The sequence below is a fragment of the Gymnoscopelus braueri genome (assembly GCF_963280865.1).
Source record: "Gymnoscopelus braueri genome assembly, chromosome: 2".
Taxonomy (NCBI): domain Eukaryota; kingdom Metazoa; phylum Chordata; class Actinopteri; order Myctophiformes; family Myctophidae; genus Gymnoscopelus; species Gymnoscopelus braueri.
In genome coordinates, this window is record NC_137604.1 from 13790998 (window position 1) to 13806685 (window position 15688).

The 15688-nt window shown below is 42.5% G+C and overlaps 1 protein-coding gene across 1 annotated transcript in view; it reads left to right on the forward strand.

Moving 5' to 3' along the window:
- Positions 1–3968: 3968 nt before the first annotated feature.
- The window catches only part of LOC308094241 (transient receptor potential cation channel subfamily M member 5-like), a gene marked incomplete at its 5' end in the record, with an annotated part of 35595 nt that continues 23875 nt past the window's right edge, over positions 3969–15688 (forward strand). Inside the window, 2 exons of the mRNA XM_080440769.1 lie at positions 3969–4074; positions 6457–6620. Coding sequence (XP_080296895.1) covers positions 3969–4074; positions 6457–6620 — 270 coding nt within the window. The remainder of the gene's footprint in view (positions 4075–6456; positions 6621–15688) is intronic.

A 15688-nucleotide genomic window follows, 5' to 3' on the forward strand; every position in this document is an offset into this window, starting at 1 on the left:
CCTCCCCTGTGTCTGAACCTAGGAAAGACTCAGACAAATCAACGCCAAATTTCTTTCTCTGAGCTCTATTAACTACACATGCCGGAAACACATCAGGGTACTGCTGGAACACTTCATCAGACACCGAGTCAATGGTTGGCTTGTCTATCACCTCTGGTACTGGCACTACTTTACCACCTGCAATGTCATTAGACATTATGAAGTCTACACCCCTCACAGGCAAAGCATTGCGGACAGCCACTTTGAAAAATCCACTCACCAATTCAGAGTGTACGTGGACTCTATGCAGTGGTACTGGAACAAATCCCATTTCAATACCTTGCACTATTGCATTAGACTGGCAGGAGGAACTCTCCGACAGTGACAGTACATCAGCAAGGATAAACGATTGTGACCCACCAGTATCCCTCAATATCCTAACTGGCTTCTGGTCTTTAGGATCCCCAGTTAGAGAGACTAACCCCTTAAAAATGAAAGGTTTGAAACAATCATCTTGTGCACTTTGCTGAGGGGGAGGAGCCCCCGTGCGGGACCCTGAGATAGTCTTAATCAAACTCACAGGTTTTGTTTGCGAAGGGCCAGATGAAAAACCAGGTGATTGTTTCCTCTTTAACGTTAAACAATCAGAAATTAGATGGCCTTTTCTACGGCAATAGTAACACTCACGTTCTTCCCTTGAGGATGAAAAATCTCCTTTTGCTTTTTCAGGCTGTGAGAAACCTTGATCTGTTTTCACAGACTTAAACACAGAGGGCTTGGCTGCTTGATAAGGCCCAAACACCTGCTTATGGGTGAGGACAAACTCATCAGCATGAATGGCTGCCTGTTGCAAGTCTGACACCTTTCTCTCATTTAGATAAGTGACTATCTTTTCTGGCATTGAATTTTTAAATTCTTCCAACAGGATCAGCTCACGGAGAGAATCAAAGTCCTGTACTTTAGTGGCAACGCACCATTTGTCGAACAAAACTCCTGTCTCCCTTGCAAATTCCACATAGGACTGACCACTGGCCTTTTTGTGGTTCCTAAATTTCTGTCGGTATGCCTCAGGCACTAATTCATAAGCACGTAAAACGGCACCCTTGATTTTTTCGTACTGTAATGCCTCCTCTAATGACAGAGAGGAAACTACTTCTTGAGCTTTTCCACTCAATTTGCACTGAAGCAAAACTGGCCAAACATCGTTAGGCCACTTTAAAGATTGCGCAATGCGCTCGAAGACACTGAAATAAGAGTCAACCTCTGACTCCCGGAAGGGGGGTACCAAAGCAACATTTTTCGCTACATCAAAGGGGCGGGTTGGTACAGATTGAGAAGAAAACTGTTTAACTTTTTGCATCTCAACGTCAAGTTGCTTCAATTTAACTTCCTTCTCAGCGTCAATTTCTAACCGCCTTAATTCTAATTTGTGATCATACTCCGCCTTCGTAGCTCTTTCCTGAGCTTCCACCTGAAGGCGGGCAATACGAACTTTTATCCTAGCCTTGTCACTAGAAACACTTGATCGAGTGGACAATGTAGGCGACACAGGAACCTCAGGCTCCTCCTGGTCTCCACCTGGTGGAGCTTTTTCAGGTGACCCATGTTCGACAACACCTTCTACCTGCTCTGCAGGAGTAGGTGGAGGAACAGTCAAAATCTCTAACTCAATAAGTTTCTCCAAAACTGAAATCCTAACCTCTGGCTTAAGTATTGGCTTTAAGATGGGAATATTAAAATACGCTGCCAGGGCAAGCAAATCATCTTTCAAAAATAGGTTGAACTGTTCAAACGTTGGCTGATCAAGAAACGCTTTGATGTCAATCATGACTATGTAATAACACTGTTATAAACAACTTCACAATTCACAACATCCATCTGTCGTTAGAGTCTCAATTATGTAATCAGGGTATTATATTTTGGGATCATGAGGATCCCGGACGATGTTATAGGAGAGCCTTTTGAGACAGTCATAGTTGACTGTGTGGGTCCTTTACCCAAAGCAAAGTCGGGGAATCAGTATCTTCTAACCATTATGTGTGCTGCAACCAGGTTTCCAGAAGCCATTCCCCTGCGCACAATTACTGCTAAAGTGGTCATTAAAGCTTTAACCAAGTTCTTTTCTACCTTTGGCCTACCTCGGTTTGTGCAAACAGATCAAGGCACTAATTTTAAATCGAGACTGTTTGCACAAGTGCTTAAAACTTTAGGCATTAAACACAGGGTGTCTAGTGCCTATCACCCTCAGACACAAGGGGCATTAGAAAGGTTTCATCAGACACTGAAGTCAATGCTGCGGAAACACTGTCTTGAGTCAAAAGCAAGTTGGGATGAGAGCATTCCTCTTGTTTTGTTTGCAGTTCGTGAAACTGTTCAGGAGTCACTAGGTTTCAGTCCTGCTAGCCTAGTTTTTGGACATACTGTCAGGGGCCCCCTCCAAGTCCTTAAGGAGCAGTTGGTTAATGTTGAAGCAACTTCTCAATCAGTCCCTGAGTATGTTAATCAGTTTAGAGAACGCTTAAAGCAGGCCTGTTCCTTAGCCAAAAATGCATTAGCCTCTTCTCAAGTGACCATGAAACAACACTTTGACAAGAAAGCTGTTGCTCGTTCCTTTAACACAGGAGATAAAGTGTTAATTTTGTTGCCAGTACCTGGTTCCGCTCTCTCTGTTCGCTTCTCTGGTCCTTATCTGGTAGAGCAAAAAATCAGTGAGACAGACTATGTTATTCGCACCCCTGACCGAAGGCGCCAGTCCCGTGTGTGCCATGTTAACATGCTAAAGCTGTATCACTCTGGGGATGAAGTTCCAACTAGGTCTCCAGAGCCTGCAGTTTTAGGTGTAGCATTAAATTCTAAGGTCGGTGATTCTCAACCTGATGATGATGGGCTGGTGTTGCGCAACGCAACCCCACAGGGTGCAAGACTAGCAAATTCTGAAATGTTGTTGAATCTACCTTCCTTTCTGTCTCACCTGCCAGAGGATCACTTGAGTGATATAGAGAATCTGATTTTGGATTTTCCAAGTTTATTCAGTGATATTCCATCCCAAACTTCAGTTCTCCGACATGACCTTAAACTAACCACTGCTAGGCCCATCAAACAGCGGGCCTATAGGGTTAATCCTGTTAAGCGGGAGACAATGAAAAAAGAGGTTGAGTATTTGTTAAAACATGGATTTGCTAAGCCTAGCTCCAGTCCATGGAGTTCCCCATGTTTGTTAGACATCAAGTCAGATGGAAGCCCAAGGTTTTGCACTGATTTTCGTAAGGTGAATGCAGTAACGGTACAAGATGCTCATCCACTGCCACTGATTGATGACTGTATTGATGAGATTGGTCCATCTACTTATGTGAGTAAGCTTGATATGCTCAAAGGATATTGGCAGGTTCCTTTGACATATCAAGCATCCACAGTTTCTGCTTTTGTGACACCTGATCATTTCTGCCAATATACAGTGATGCCTTTTGGTATGTGTAATGCTCCTGCTACCTTTCAGAGGCTCATTAATCTGGTATTGGGGGATGTCCCCCATTGTAAGGCATATCTAGATGATATTGTAGTGTACAGTTCAGACTGGACTTCACATGTGTCAACCCTGAGAGAAGTTTTTAGTCGTTTAGCAAATGCTTCTTTAACCCTCAACCTAGCCAAATGTGAGTTTGGGAAAGGCACAGTTCTCTACCTTGGTAAAGAGGTAGGCCAAGGAAAAGTGAGGCCCATTGATGCCAAGGTCTCTGCCATCACTGCTTTCCTGAGGCCTACCACTCGAAGAGAATTGCGCCGTTTTCTAGGCATGGCCGGATTCTATCGTGGTTTTTGTAAGAATGTTTCCTCAGTGGTGACTCCGCTCACTGCCCTAACCAGTATCTCTAGGCCCTTTGTCTGGACCAGTGAGTGCCAGAGTGCTTTTGAGAGCGTAAAAGCCCTCTTATGTAGTGCACCTGTCCTCTCAGCTCCAAACTTTACTCTTCCTTTTAAGTTAGAAGTAGATGCGGGCGGTACTGGAGCCGGTGCAGTCTTGTTGCAAACAGATGACCAGGAACTCGACCATCCAGTTTGTTACTTCTCTAGGAAGTTTAACAAACACCAGCTCAGGTATTCAACCATAGAGAAGGAAACACTGGCACTTCTGTTTGCATTACAACACTTTGAGGTGTATGTAGGGTCCAGTATACTTCCTGTGGTAGCTTACACAGACCATAACCCCTTGGTTTTTCTATCCAGGATGTATAACCAGAACCAGCGACTCATGCGCTGGGCCCTTATTGTACAGAATTATAACTTAGTAATACGTCATAAGAAAGGTTCCGAGAATGTCTTAGCAGACGCTCTCTCCCGCAGTCTGTAAGAGTGGTGTTTTGTAGCCACAAACATTTTGTTTGTGTCTTTAGGGTGGGAGGTGTTACGTGTATGGGTTTGGGGAGACTGTATGTTTATGGGGAGACTGTGTATGGTGTTTTTCTCCCTGCTACTCTCTGCCTGCTGCTCTCTGTCACTCACTCTCAGGTCCAGCCCATTCACTCAACTCAACTCCGCCTCTCACCACCGGTTGGTCCTTCCCCTCATCACTCCACCAATCACCTCCATCGTCATCATATATAAAGCACCTGTGACGGCGGCCATCTTTCTCTCTTCCCCACCATGCTTCCAGCAGCTCATTTGTTTGCTCCATGTATTGTCCTAACTAATTCACCTCCAGTCTTATAAAGACTTTCTGACCTTTTGCCAAACGTTTAGTACAGGGGGGGGGCAGTTTAGCTCTGGGGTACCCTGTACATATTGCACGTAGGTAATTCCAGTGTTTAATCCCACTAGTCTAGAGGTGAGTGCCACCCATTGTATTTTCTGTTCTTTGTTAGAGTAGGAAGGATTTGTTTCTCTTGTGAGTAAGTAATATCTTTATTTTGTTTAGACTGAGTTTTGGTTTTACTACATTCTTTCCTTTGGCACCACCTGACCCTCCCTGTATTGTTGACTTGGCATTCATTTACTTTTTGTCCATTTAGTTTGTTAATAAACAACTTTTCAGTTAACCTCAACTTCTGTCTGTCTCAATTATATAATTTGGGTATATGTTACCGTCCCTTCCTCCTGGACCACCATCTGGGACGTAACACCAGGTCTGCTTATTATAAGCCACGTTGGGCTTGTTGTTCTGTAAAGTTGCTTGTAAATAATGGCAGTTGCGGGTTGCGGTTGTGAGCTTGTAGATCGGCTATTTTCAAATAGCCAACATATATAAATATGCTCATTGTTTAGTAGCCGACATATATAGGTTTGAAGTGCTCATGTGGCCTGTAGTTGCTTCTTTTGGGCTTGTTTTCATAGACCTGGTTGCTTATTCCTCTCGCAAATTGATCTCATCTTATATAAACACATTTGACACAAGGAATTGACACTCTGCTGATTATAGGAAAATTAGAATCACAGAGATTCGTTGAGAATTAGGAAAGAGGGAGCCTTTGAATGTTGTGCCGTTGTGTGCTCCAGCCCACTCCTGACATGTCCATTGCAGGCGTGCTCCACCAAACGAATTTGGCATAGCGAGTGGTTTTAGAATCCGCTATGCGCTTTCCAAAACATGTGTGGGCAAAATAGCAATTTTGGGGATAATGCAACAACACGCCCACGGGCACACCTCCAGGCGCAAATAACAGAGTCGGCATAACGAATAGCGGGTATAGCAGCCGCAAAATACCGTTTAGGGACAGTGCCAGCTCCCTTCTCCCTAATTCACGGGTTGCGGGCAGTAATTCACGGGTAGTGGGCAGTGGGTATAGCCTTGGTCAGAATAGGGCCCCCTGAGTATTCCTCTATTCATTATATCTTATCACTATTACTTCTGAACTTCCATTTACCTTTGGGTGGATGTGACGTGTCGATCAGCTGACCTCCATGTCTCCATGTCGCTGTTCATGGCTTTAACAGCTGTCGGATAGAAGCTTTTTTTCTGAAGCTTGAGCCTTGGGCTTTGAGACACCTCAAGTGCTTGCCCTTCTGAATAATCTCAAACAGACTGTTTTCGGGATATTGCTTGTCCTCTATGATTCTTTTAGCCCTCCTAAGGCATCTGCCGCCGTGTGAATCCAACAATGGCATCAGGGGACTCAGGGGAGAGAAGAAATCTTCAATAGTCGACTAAACTAATGACAGAAATTGGCATAACATTCTGAATATTAAATAATGTGTTTCAGTTATCAAAATACAATACATAGGACTAAAGACCTAATTGGCTTAAGTGGTGGAGTAAAAGGTTGATGAGTTAATGATTGATACCAAATTCACTGTGGCACCCCATGTCTCCTAAAGCTTATTTTTCAACTTTATATAAAATGTCAGCTTTGAACTGTGATTATCAGGACATCTCTAACAATCAACTTTGCGTGTATTTTTCTCTCCCTTTCTGCCAACAAAACACTCAAACTCTTTATGTCACTCTTGCTCACACATATTTCACACACATATACGCACATTCAGGAGCCTGGATACTGACAGAAGGTTTGCATGAAGGCGTAGGGAGATGTGTAGGAGAGGCGGTGAGGGACCTCGTCGCCGGAGACTTTTCTGACAACTCGGTTGTTGCGTTGGGCATCGCTCCCTGGGGTCTTTTGCACAACCGACATCGATTGGTCTACCCTCAGGTATGTACATGTAAACACTGTTTACAAGTACGGCATTATAACTGCAATATATTTACATTGTATCCTTAAAAGCAGCACTAAGTTTGGGGTATCAGCAGTGGTGGACAGTAACAGAGTAAATTTACTTAAGTACAGTACTTAAGTACATATTTTGAGTATTTGTACTTTACTTGAGTATTTTTTTTTATCTTTATACTTTCACTCAATTACATTTCCAAGACAAATATTTTACTTTTACTCAAGTACATTTGTAGGAAGGCTGTGAAGTACTAGTTTCTTTTAGGTTGGCTGTTTTCTTGTTTTTTTGTTTTCCTTTTGTTTTTTGTTTTCCAATTGGCCACACACTTTTTTTCAAAGAAGGAAACCTATCACAGTACATACTCTCCACTGGGATCTACATCATGGGTATTCCACAGGGGGTCCGTGACCCCTAGGCGGTCCTCTGAGTCACTGCAGGGGGGCCACCCTTTTTTTTCTGATGCTTGTTTTGTTTTGTTTTAACCCTTTCACGCTCAGAGATGGGCAGTATTTGAAATACATGTATTTGAAATACGTATTTGAAATACTTTTTTGTATTTTGTAATTTGTATTTGGTTGGAACGGAAAAAATTAGATGTAATTTGTATCAAGATACTTTCCGATTTTTAATGTATTCTCAAATTGACCAATTTTAAACATATACACAGGTTTACACTGTGGAATAAAAAAATAGAAAAGTTTGCTATTCGGAGCACAGGTCTCTGCCAGGCCGGGTCGCCTACCCAGGCACTTTAGACACTTTAGAACTTTGGTCATACCCACTTGGGATGGGATCTGAAAAATCTAACTTAATACATCTTGATCACATGACCCTAGAGATAATGTGTAGCGGTGTGTGTGAGTTTTTTTTTTTAATCTGTAGGAGTAGTAGCAAAAAGTGTGTTTTGAAGAAAAGGCTAAATGGCCGAAAATATAATCTGGCACAGGTGGCCGGGGCCTATATGGAGAATGAGAATTCAAGGAATCTACAGTTCAAGAGTTATTGGCCAAAACGTTAAGTGGGCTGTTGTAGCGCCACCATACCAATGTGAAAGATTTGGAGTGGAGGTTCTTCCTTGGCCTACTATGAGTGTGTGTCCAAATTTCACAGCAATCAGGAGCTGCGTTCATGATTTGTGGCATTTTTTGTGCAAAATGGGCCCCTCCTGCAAAATTTGAAAGCCAATCGTAGTCAATCGGAATGAAATCGAAAAAATCTGACAGATTCATCACATGACTACAGAGGTACCAATTTTGGTGAGCTTATTTTTATTGTATGACCTACGATTCAAGAGTTAAAGACCAAAATGTGAATCTGCCTGTTATAGCACCACCATGAGGCCGATTTGAAAATGTAGGGTGGCATTTCTTCCTTGGCCTAATGGGAATGTGTCTGCAAAGTGTCACGGCAATCGGGTGCTGTGTTCATGATTTGAGGCATTTTGTTAAAAACGGACCACACCTGCAAACTTTGGAAGCCAATCTAAGCCAATCAGGTAATATGAAAAATCGGACACATCTGTCTTGATCACAGGACTAGACTATAGAGATCATGATTTGTGTGATGTTTGGACAAAATCTGTAGGTGAAAAAAAAATGTATTCTGCAAAAATCTGCCTCCTGGTGGCGCTATAACAGGCCGATATGAAGATTTGGGGCAGAGGTTGCGCTCTGGCCTCCAGGGAGTGTGCGTGCACAGTTTCACGCCGATTGGTCCAACGGGGCCGGAGATTAGCTGCTCACAGACAGACCGACACAGGACGGACGGACAGGGTCAAAAACATAGTCTCGGCCACGCCTTCGGCCTGGAGACAATTGCGGAGACAATAATTTACTAAATAAAGTTCAAGTTGTGGCTCCGTGCAGCCTTGTTTATTCACCATGTCCATGGAAACAACAACAAACACAGCCATAAGGTCTGGTTTCCTTATATGCTACATACTGCATCCTATATTAAAATTGGTTAATGGGAGGGCAACCGGCCGGAGGGCGGACCTCTGACGTCAATCTGACTCAGCCATAACCATATAAGGAGTTCCAAATGCAGCTACACCCAAATGTGGAGTGTGTTGTCTAACCTCTATGTGTCGTCATAGCATCAGCCGCAAACAAATCAGTCAGCCCCATGTATGGGCACAAAAAAGGGTCTGCCCATATATGGGCATGTACTGATGACATCAGCGATATCCATATATGGGTATAAAAGGGACAAGGACTGACATATACAGACATCCGATTGTCCAGAGCCAAAGTCCGACCGCTATGACCAAAAATGGTCAATTTATTCTTAGAAACTCTGACAGGCAATTCATTTAATATTTGGCAATCAATCTATAGATTTACTAATCATTTACTATTTTTTATAAAAATGTATTTTCATGTATTTTCAAAATACAAAATACGTATTTGTCTCAAATACATTTCTCAGACAAGTATTTATATTTTGTATTTTGATAAAAAAAATTGACCCAGTATTTGTATTTTGTATCAAAATACTTTTCAATGTATTTTCGCCCATCTCATCACGCATGAATTGTGATTAAAAAAATGTTACTAAGTGTTTTTATGTGTCTTTAGACTTAAAAATAACAATTTGTCAAGGAGTTCTTGACCGGTCCACTCAGAAGGACGGCATGCGTTTGTGTTTTTAACTGAAAACAATAACAATAAAAGAAAACCAATGAATACAATGATAAAAATCTAATAATATCAAATCAAATATATTTGTAATGCTGTAAAACTAAAATGTTCACATTTCTAACATATTCTAATACTATTTATTAACTTTCTCTTGACTACTCAGCTCAACAAAACGCATAAATAATAGTGCTTCTACTGTCAAGTGAAAACCAAAATAAATGAAATTGAACACCAACATGAGTGCTTACTGTCTAGTGAAAACCAAACTGTGTGATGGGTGATGGCTGATTGAAGTTAGCCTGGCATGGCCAGACTAATCCAGGCTAGATTGAAGTAGTCACACCTGGCCTGAGTCAAACTAAATTGACAAAGCACCTTGGGCACAAAGCCTGCAAGCATCACATGCAGCATCATGGCATCTGTTTGCATTTTTTGTGTGTATGCTGGGGCCAGTGGTTTCCAGGGGCAAACCTGGTCTCAGGGGTGCCTTGGACACTGCAATGTGTTTCACAATCAGTGGTGGACAGTAACGGAGTAAATGTACTTGAGTAGGCCTACTGTACTTGAGTACAGATTCTGAGGATCTGTACTTTACTTGAGTATTAGATTTTTTTGATACGTATTACTCTTACTTGAGTACATTTCCAAGACAAATATTTTACTTTTACTCGAGTATATTTCTAGGAAGACTATAAAGTACTGAGTACTTTTAAGCCCACTCCACATCCACAACAATGTTTCGCCAAGCATGTTGCAAGGACTTGCAACATGCAACTACTTGCAACTACTTGCAAACATTAACCCCAATGGCAGTTGCAAGGAGTTGCATCGGTGTGGTTGACCTTAAAACAGTTGTGTTGCAAGGAGTTGAGACTAGTTGCATTGGTGTAGGTTGGCTGTTTTTTTTCTTCCCTAAAATGCAATTGGCTTAACTTCTGCTCTCACACTAGCCGTGTTTCTGGCTTCCCCCTCCGCTCGCCTCTTTGTTACATCTTGTATGGGTGTATAGGAGTAAAAGTATTTAGTTCTGGTTCCTCAGTCATTTCTATGTTGTTATAGGTGTTTCTGAAGGCTTTGTATAACATCTACAAGCAAGCACATCAGTGCATGCAGTGCAGGTGGTTTCAGAGAGTTACAGTACTTCTCTGAAACAAGAGTTACAAGGTCCTATAAATTCATTGTGAAAACATTACAGCAATTAATTGATATCAAAATTAAGAAATGTACTTCTACTTTTACTTTTACTTTAAGTATTTGTCAAAGCATGTACTTTGGAATACTTAAGTATATTTAAAAACAATTACTTTTTTACTCTTACTTGAGTAACATTTTGACTGAGCTACTTTTACTTATAGTGGAGTGAATTTGACCAAGGAGTATCTGTACTCTTACTCAAGTACTGGGGTCGAGTAATTCGTCCTCCTCTGTTCACAATGTTCATACAATATGGACTTGGTATAGCGATATAGTACAGGATAGGTCAGTAAAACTGAAGAGACTGTATTACTGAAATACATCTGAAAGAGAGCGTTGGGAGAGTTACTCACAATGTCCTCTGTTATTTTTTTAGAAACTGTTAATCTAAATAATCAGCAGCGGCTGGTGGTGATTTTGGGTGGGGAGCTGAGAAATCTATATCTATTATACTATAAGCTACCCATATAGTATAAGCTACCCATATACCCGTATAGTACACCCTAGCTGCAGCAACAGCGTCACATTCCAAATACCATGTTACAGCAATGACACTATACTATTAGGCCTATACTTTGTTAGCAAGAGGTCCAACAACAACACAAGTAGGCTACCCACAACAATAGCCTGACGCACGCACGCACACACACACACACACACACACACACACACACACACACACACACACACACACACACACACACACACACACACACACACACACGCACCCACACACACACACACACACACACACACACACACACACACACAGGACAGGCTGAAATTGCTTAAGCCCCGTCCGCTCTGTATTCCTGCCGATGACGCGACCGACCGGAAGTGAACGGCCGTCAACAACAAACATGGCTAATAACCATGGCTAATGTACAAGCTAAACTTTACCCTCAGTTACAAAATAAGTAAACATCAACATCCCAGCGGCGTTAAATAAAAACACTTTGAGGCATCAAACATATCCTTACATCATCGCCCATAGAAAAAAAAAAAAAAAGTAAAGTTTTAAGAGAATAAAATAGGATAGGTAAAAAATAAACAAAAATAAAAGGATAGAGTAAACGGCGCTAAGCTCCCTAGCGCGGCCGAGCGACAATAAACATGGCTAATACTAAAACCCCCAGATACAAAATAAGTAAAAAAAACATCCCAACAGCGTCAGATAAAAACACTTCGAGGCATAAAATATATCCTTACAGCATCGCCCATAGAACAAAAAAAATGTATGTATAGTTCTAAAAGAGTAAAATAGGAAAAGCAAAAAAGTAAAAAATAAAAAAGGTCGGAGAAAACAGCGCTAAGTTCCCTAGCATTTAACAGACACACAAATCCGAGTGTCATAGACTCTTTAAATGTTTTTAGAAAAAAGACATGAACAGAAACAAATTCCCAAGCGTCCAAACATCACCCAGCGTTAGAGTATCGCCCATATAGGCGGAAATATTTTGTGAAAACGAAGAAATAAAAAAGTAGACATGACGGTCAATGAATTAGCAACAAGCTAACAGGCCAGAGTGAGGATACTACCGTCCGACGCGTCCGTCTTTTTATGTCGGCTCTGGGGCATCCTCGTCCTCGGTCGGCTGAGTCGGCTCCTGGGCAGCTCTGCGCTGTGTCTTCAAGAAGTCTACGGCTTCCTTGGGTGATGCAAGCTGCTTCCTTACGTCGTTCTTGGTCCTGATGAACAGTCTCGCAGGGAATAGGAGAGACGGCTTGAATCCTTGCTTCCACAGGGTGCCCATGACCTCACGATAGCCGGAGCGCAGTTCCACCACCTCCGGACAATAATCCTCAAAGATCATGACTGGTTTCCCTTTGTAGAACAATTTCCCTGGATCCGGGGGCTGGCTTGGCGGTCAGGGCCCGATGACAACGATCCAATTCGGGCAGTGTTGGAAGCACCTCCTTGCCCAGAATTTCCACCAGTACTTCGGCAAAGAAGTCGCAGGGTCGTTCACTTTCAATGGATTCTTCCAAACCAATGACTCTGATGTTATTTCTGCGAATTCTGGACTGGGTGTCGATAACTTTAGAAAGTAGCTTAGCATAGCTATCGTCCAAAGCCGAACATCTGGCCTCAACCTCCTCCAACTTGTCGCTATATTGATTCAGACCATCCTCCAGATCAGACAGACGCTGGCCGTGGTCAGCGACGGTTATCTGGAGGCTATCTAGCTTAGATTCAAGCGAGGCAAAGGTCATTCTGAATTCGTGGGTGAGGGAAACCTTCAGGTCCTCTGTTAGCTTAGCAACGGCCGCCATTTCTGTGGGGACAGCGTCGTCACTCTTGGTACATTTTCTCGGCTGTTTGGTAGCCATTTCAATTATTTCAAGAACGCAAAACAAAATGAGTATATAAGGAAGGAGTCAGTGCAGTTTATCTCAACTGAATGTAGAAAAAGAGGCTTTACAAGTATAATGATAAATTGCGGGAGCAACGGCGAAGCAAAAGTGCACCTACTCCATTCTGTGACCCGGAACCACCTCCCCGGCCAGTCGTCACTTTGACTGGTATTTCTGTCTTGGTGCCTTGGCAAATGCCAGGATGAAACTCATTGTCTCCCCTATACATAGTATTACAGTCAAGCCTTCTCTATTTGAATGACCGCATCAAACAGGTGGACATGGGCAAATACTGCGGCATGGTCATGCTGGACCTCCAAAAGGCATTTGACACCATAAATCACTCTATATTGATTGATAAGCTAAAAGCAATCGGCTTTGATAACATAGCTTTGATAGCATCCAGTGAACTGGATGCAATCCTATCTGGAGGGGAGAGAACAGGTGGTGGAGGTGAACGGAACCCTGCCCCCCCCCCCTCCCAGTGAGCTGTGGCGTTCCGCACGGAAGCATACTAGGGGCTTTACTATTCCTAATATATCTCTGCGAAATCATCACCACTTTACCCTAATCCAGCTCAAGTGGAGTTAGGAGGTTTTGTCCATCATTGATAAGAGCTCACAATGCATCACAACATGTGAAGTAATGCCCTGATGCTTAATGACACTGCTTACATAGGCCTACAATAATAAGCAGGACTCTAAATATAACAATAACTTCTGCAAAGAGGGGTTCACAGAGTTGCAGTTTCAGTAGTACTGGCGAGAGAAATGCTATATGAACTAATTTCTTGTCACATTGCTCTCCTCAGAAAACACTACATATAGATTTTAGAAATAGAGTTAATTGTTTTCATAACATTAGCGTCAGTGCTAAGTTTGATAAACTGGTACACTGCATAGTTACTTTTAACAGACTACGGGGGAAAAACTCTGCCTCGTTAAAGTGTGTTTATCTTCAGCTCTGCAGCAGCTCTGAGCTCTGTGTGCCACGCAGGGGAGAGGGGGTGGAGTTAGCTGGTTTAGCCGACAGTTTGACGAACCAATGGAGTTAGCTGGTTTTGTCAGGAGCGCTTTTTAATATTTTTCATTGGTTCAATATTGTTTTAACCCACACACAGCGTTGATTTATGAAGAAAAAAAAGTTTGCTGGTTTCTGCCCGACAATTTATATAAAAACGACATGACAGCTTAATTGTGACTGCAATTGGTTCTTGTTCGCGGATGACTTGCATCTCCTGGTCTCGTACAAGGACAAATTACAGGTCGAAAAAACCCTCAGCTCTGAACTCGATTAAATCTGCACCTGGCTCGCTGATAACAAACTATCATTACACCTGGGTAAAACTGAATCCATTCTCTTTGGGTCCAAAATAAACCTCTGCAAGGCTGACGGCTTCACAGTAAAAGTGGGTGACAATGCGATCACAAGAAAAGAGGAAATTACCTACCTGGCTTGCATTTTAGAGGTAAATCTTAATCAAAAAAGTCAACCTAAGAACAAGATTTGTGTACAGGATCTCCTCTCTGGTCAGTAGGAATACATTGAGGACTCTAGCAGGAGCACTCATCCAATGTCACTTCGACTATGCTCGCACCCCTTTGTACCACAAAGGCCTTAAAAACAAGGCTCCAGACATCCCAAAACAAACTGGTCAGGCAACTGCTTGGCCTCACACCTACAACTCATCTAACCCCTGCTCATTTTGCTAGGGTGGGATGGCTCAGGGTAGAGGACAGAGTAAAGCATCTTGCAATGGGCCTGATCTACAAGATACACGACACCACAAAGACACCCATGTACCTGTCAAACTACTTTAAAAAAATCAAAGACGTCCACAATTACAAGACCAGGGGGAGCTCCACAAATCACATTCAACCCAAATTTGTCTCAAACAAGGGGTCAAATTTGTTCTATTGCTATGCCACCAAAATGTGGAATGCCCTACCAACAGTCATCAAAAAGTGTGAATCCTTACTCTCCTTCAAAACCGCTCTAAAAGAGCACTTACAGGAGGCTGCAATTCGGAACTGGCCATTGTAAAAAGTCAAGCGCCATAGCGCTTTCTTGGGTATAATCCTCTTAAGGCCTGTTCAAACTGTACGTAGATGGGTTTCACGTGCGTGAGGGGGTGAGGGATGTCGCACGTTCTTTATGGCACATGCATGGTCGTTCACGTGATTTTAAAACTTAGAGGCGTAATACACCTATTCATCCACTAGATGGCAGTTGCAAGAGTATGTAGCTAGTATTTGGCTAGAAGATAGTGTTGCCATGTCCGCTTATTATAAGCGACTTTGAGCTTGTTTTTCTGTAAAGTTGCTTGTAAACATTGGTGGTTGCGGTTTTATTTGGGCTTGTTTCTAAAGTGTAGTTGCTTATTTAGGCTAATTATTATTTAAACCAGTGGTTCTCAAATATTTATTGTAGATCTACTATTTTCAAAAAGCGCTCATGTCGCCTGGTCGATTCTTTTGGACTTGTTTTCATAGACCTGGTTGCTTATTTCTCTCACAAAACCTGGCACCACTGCTAGCATGAAGCTAGCATGTAGCATCTAGCCAAATAAACACACAAACTAGACAGAAACAAAGGTTGTCTACAAAACTTGAGTTTCGCCCCCTACTGCACTGTTCTATATTATTTATGTGTGTGTTTAAGGAACGGCTGGGGTTAATTTTGTCACGGCCCCAGCCGTTCGGACTGGCGGATCAAATCCACTTCCTCGTTTTTGGACAAGGAGGGGGGCAGAGGAAAACTTTTTTCCTCAATACTGCACAAAGGGCGCCAAGGGTACTACAGGCAACGTACAGAACACGGACGTCAGGTTGACTGTAGTTCTCAACCGCACGGAATGCTGG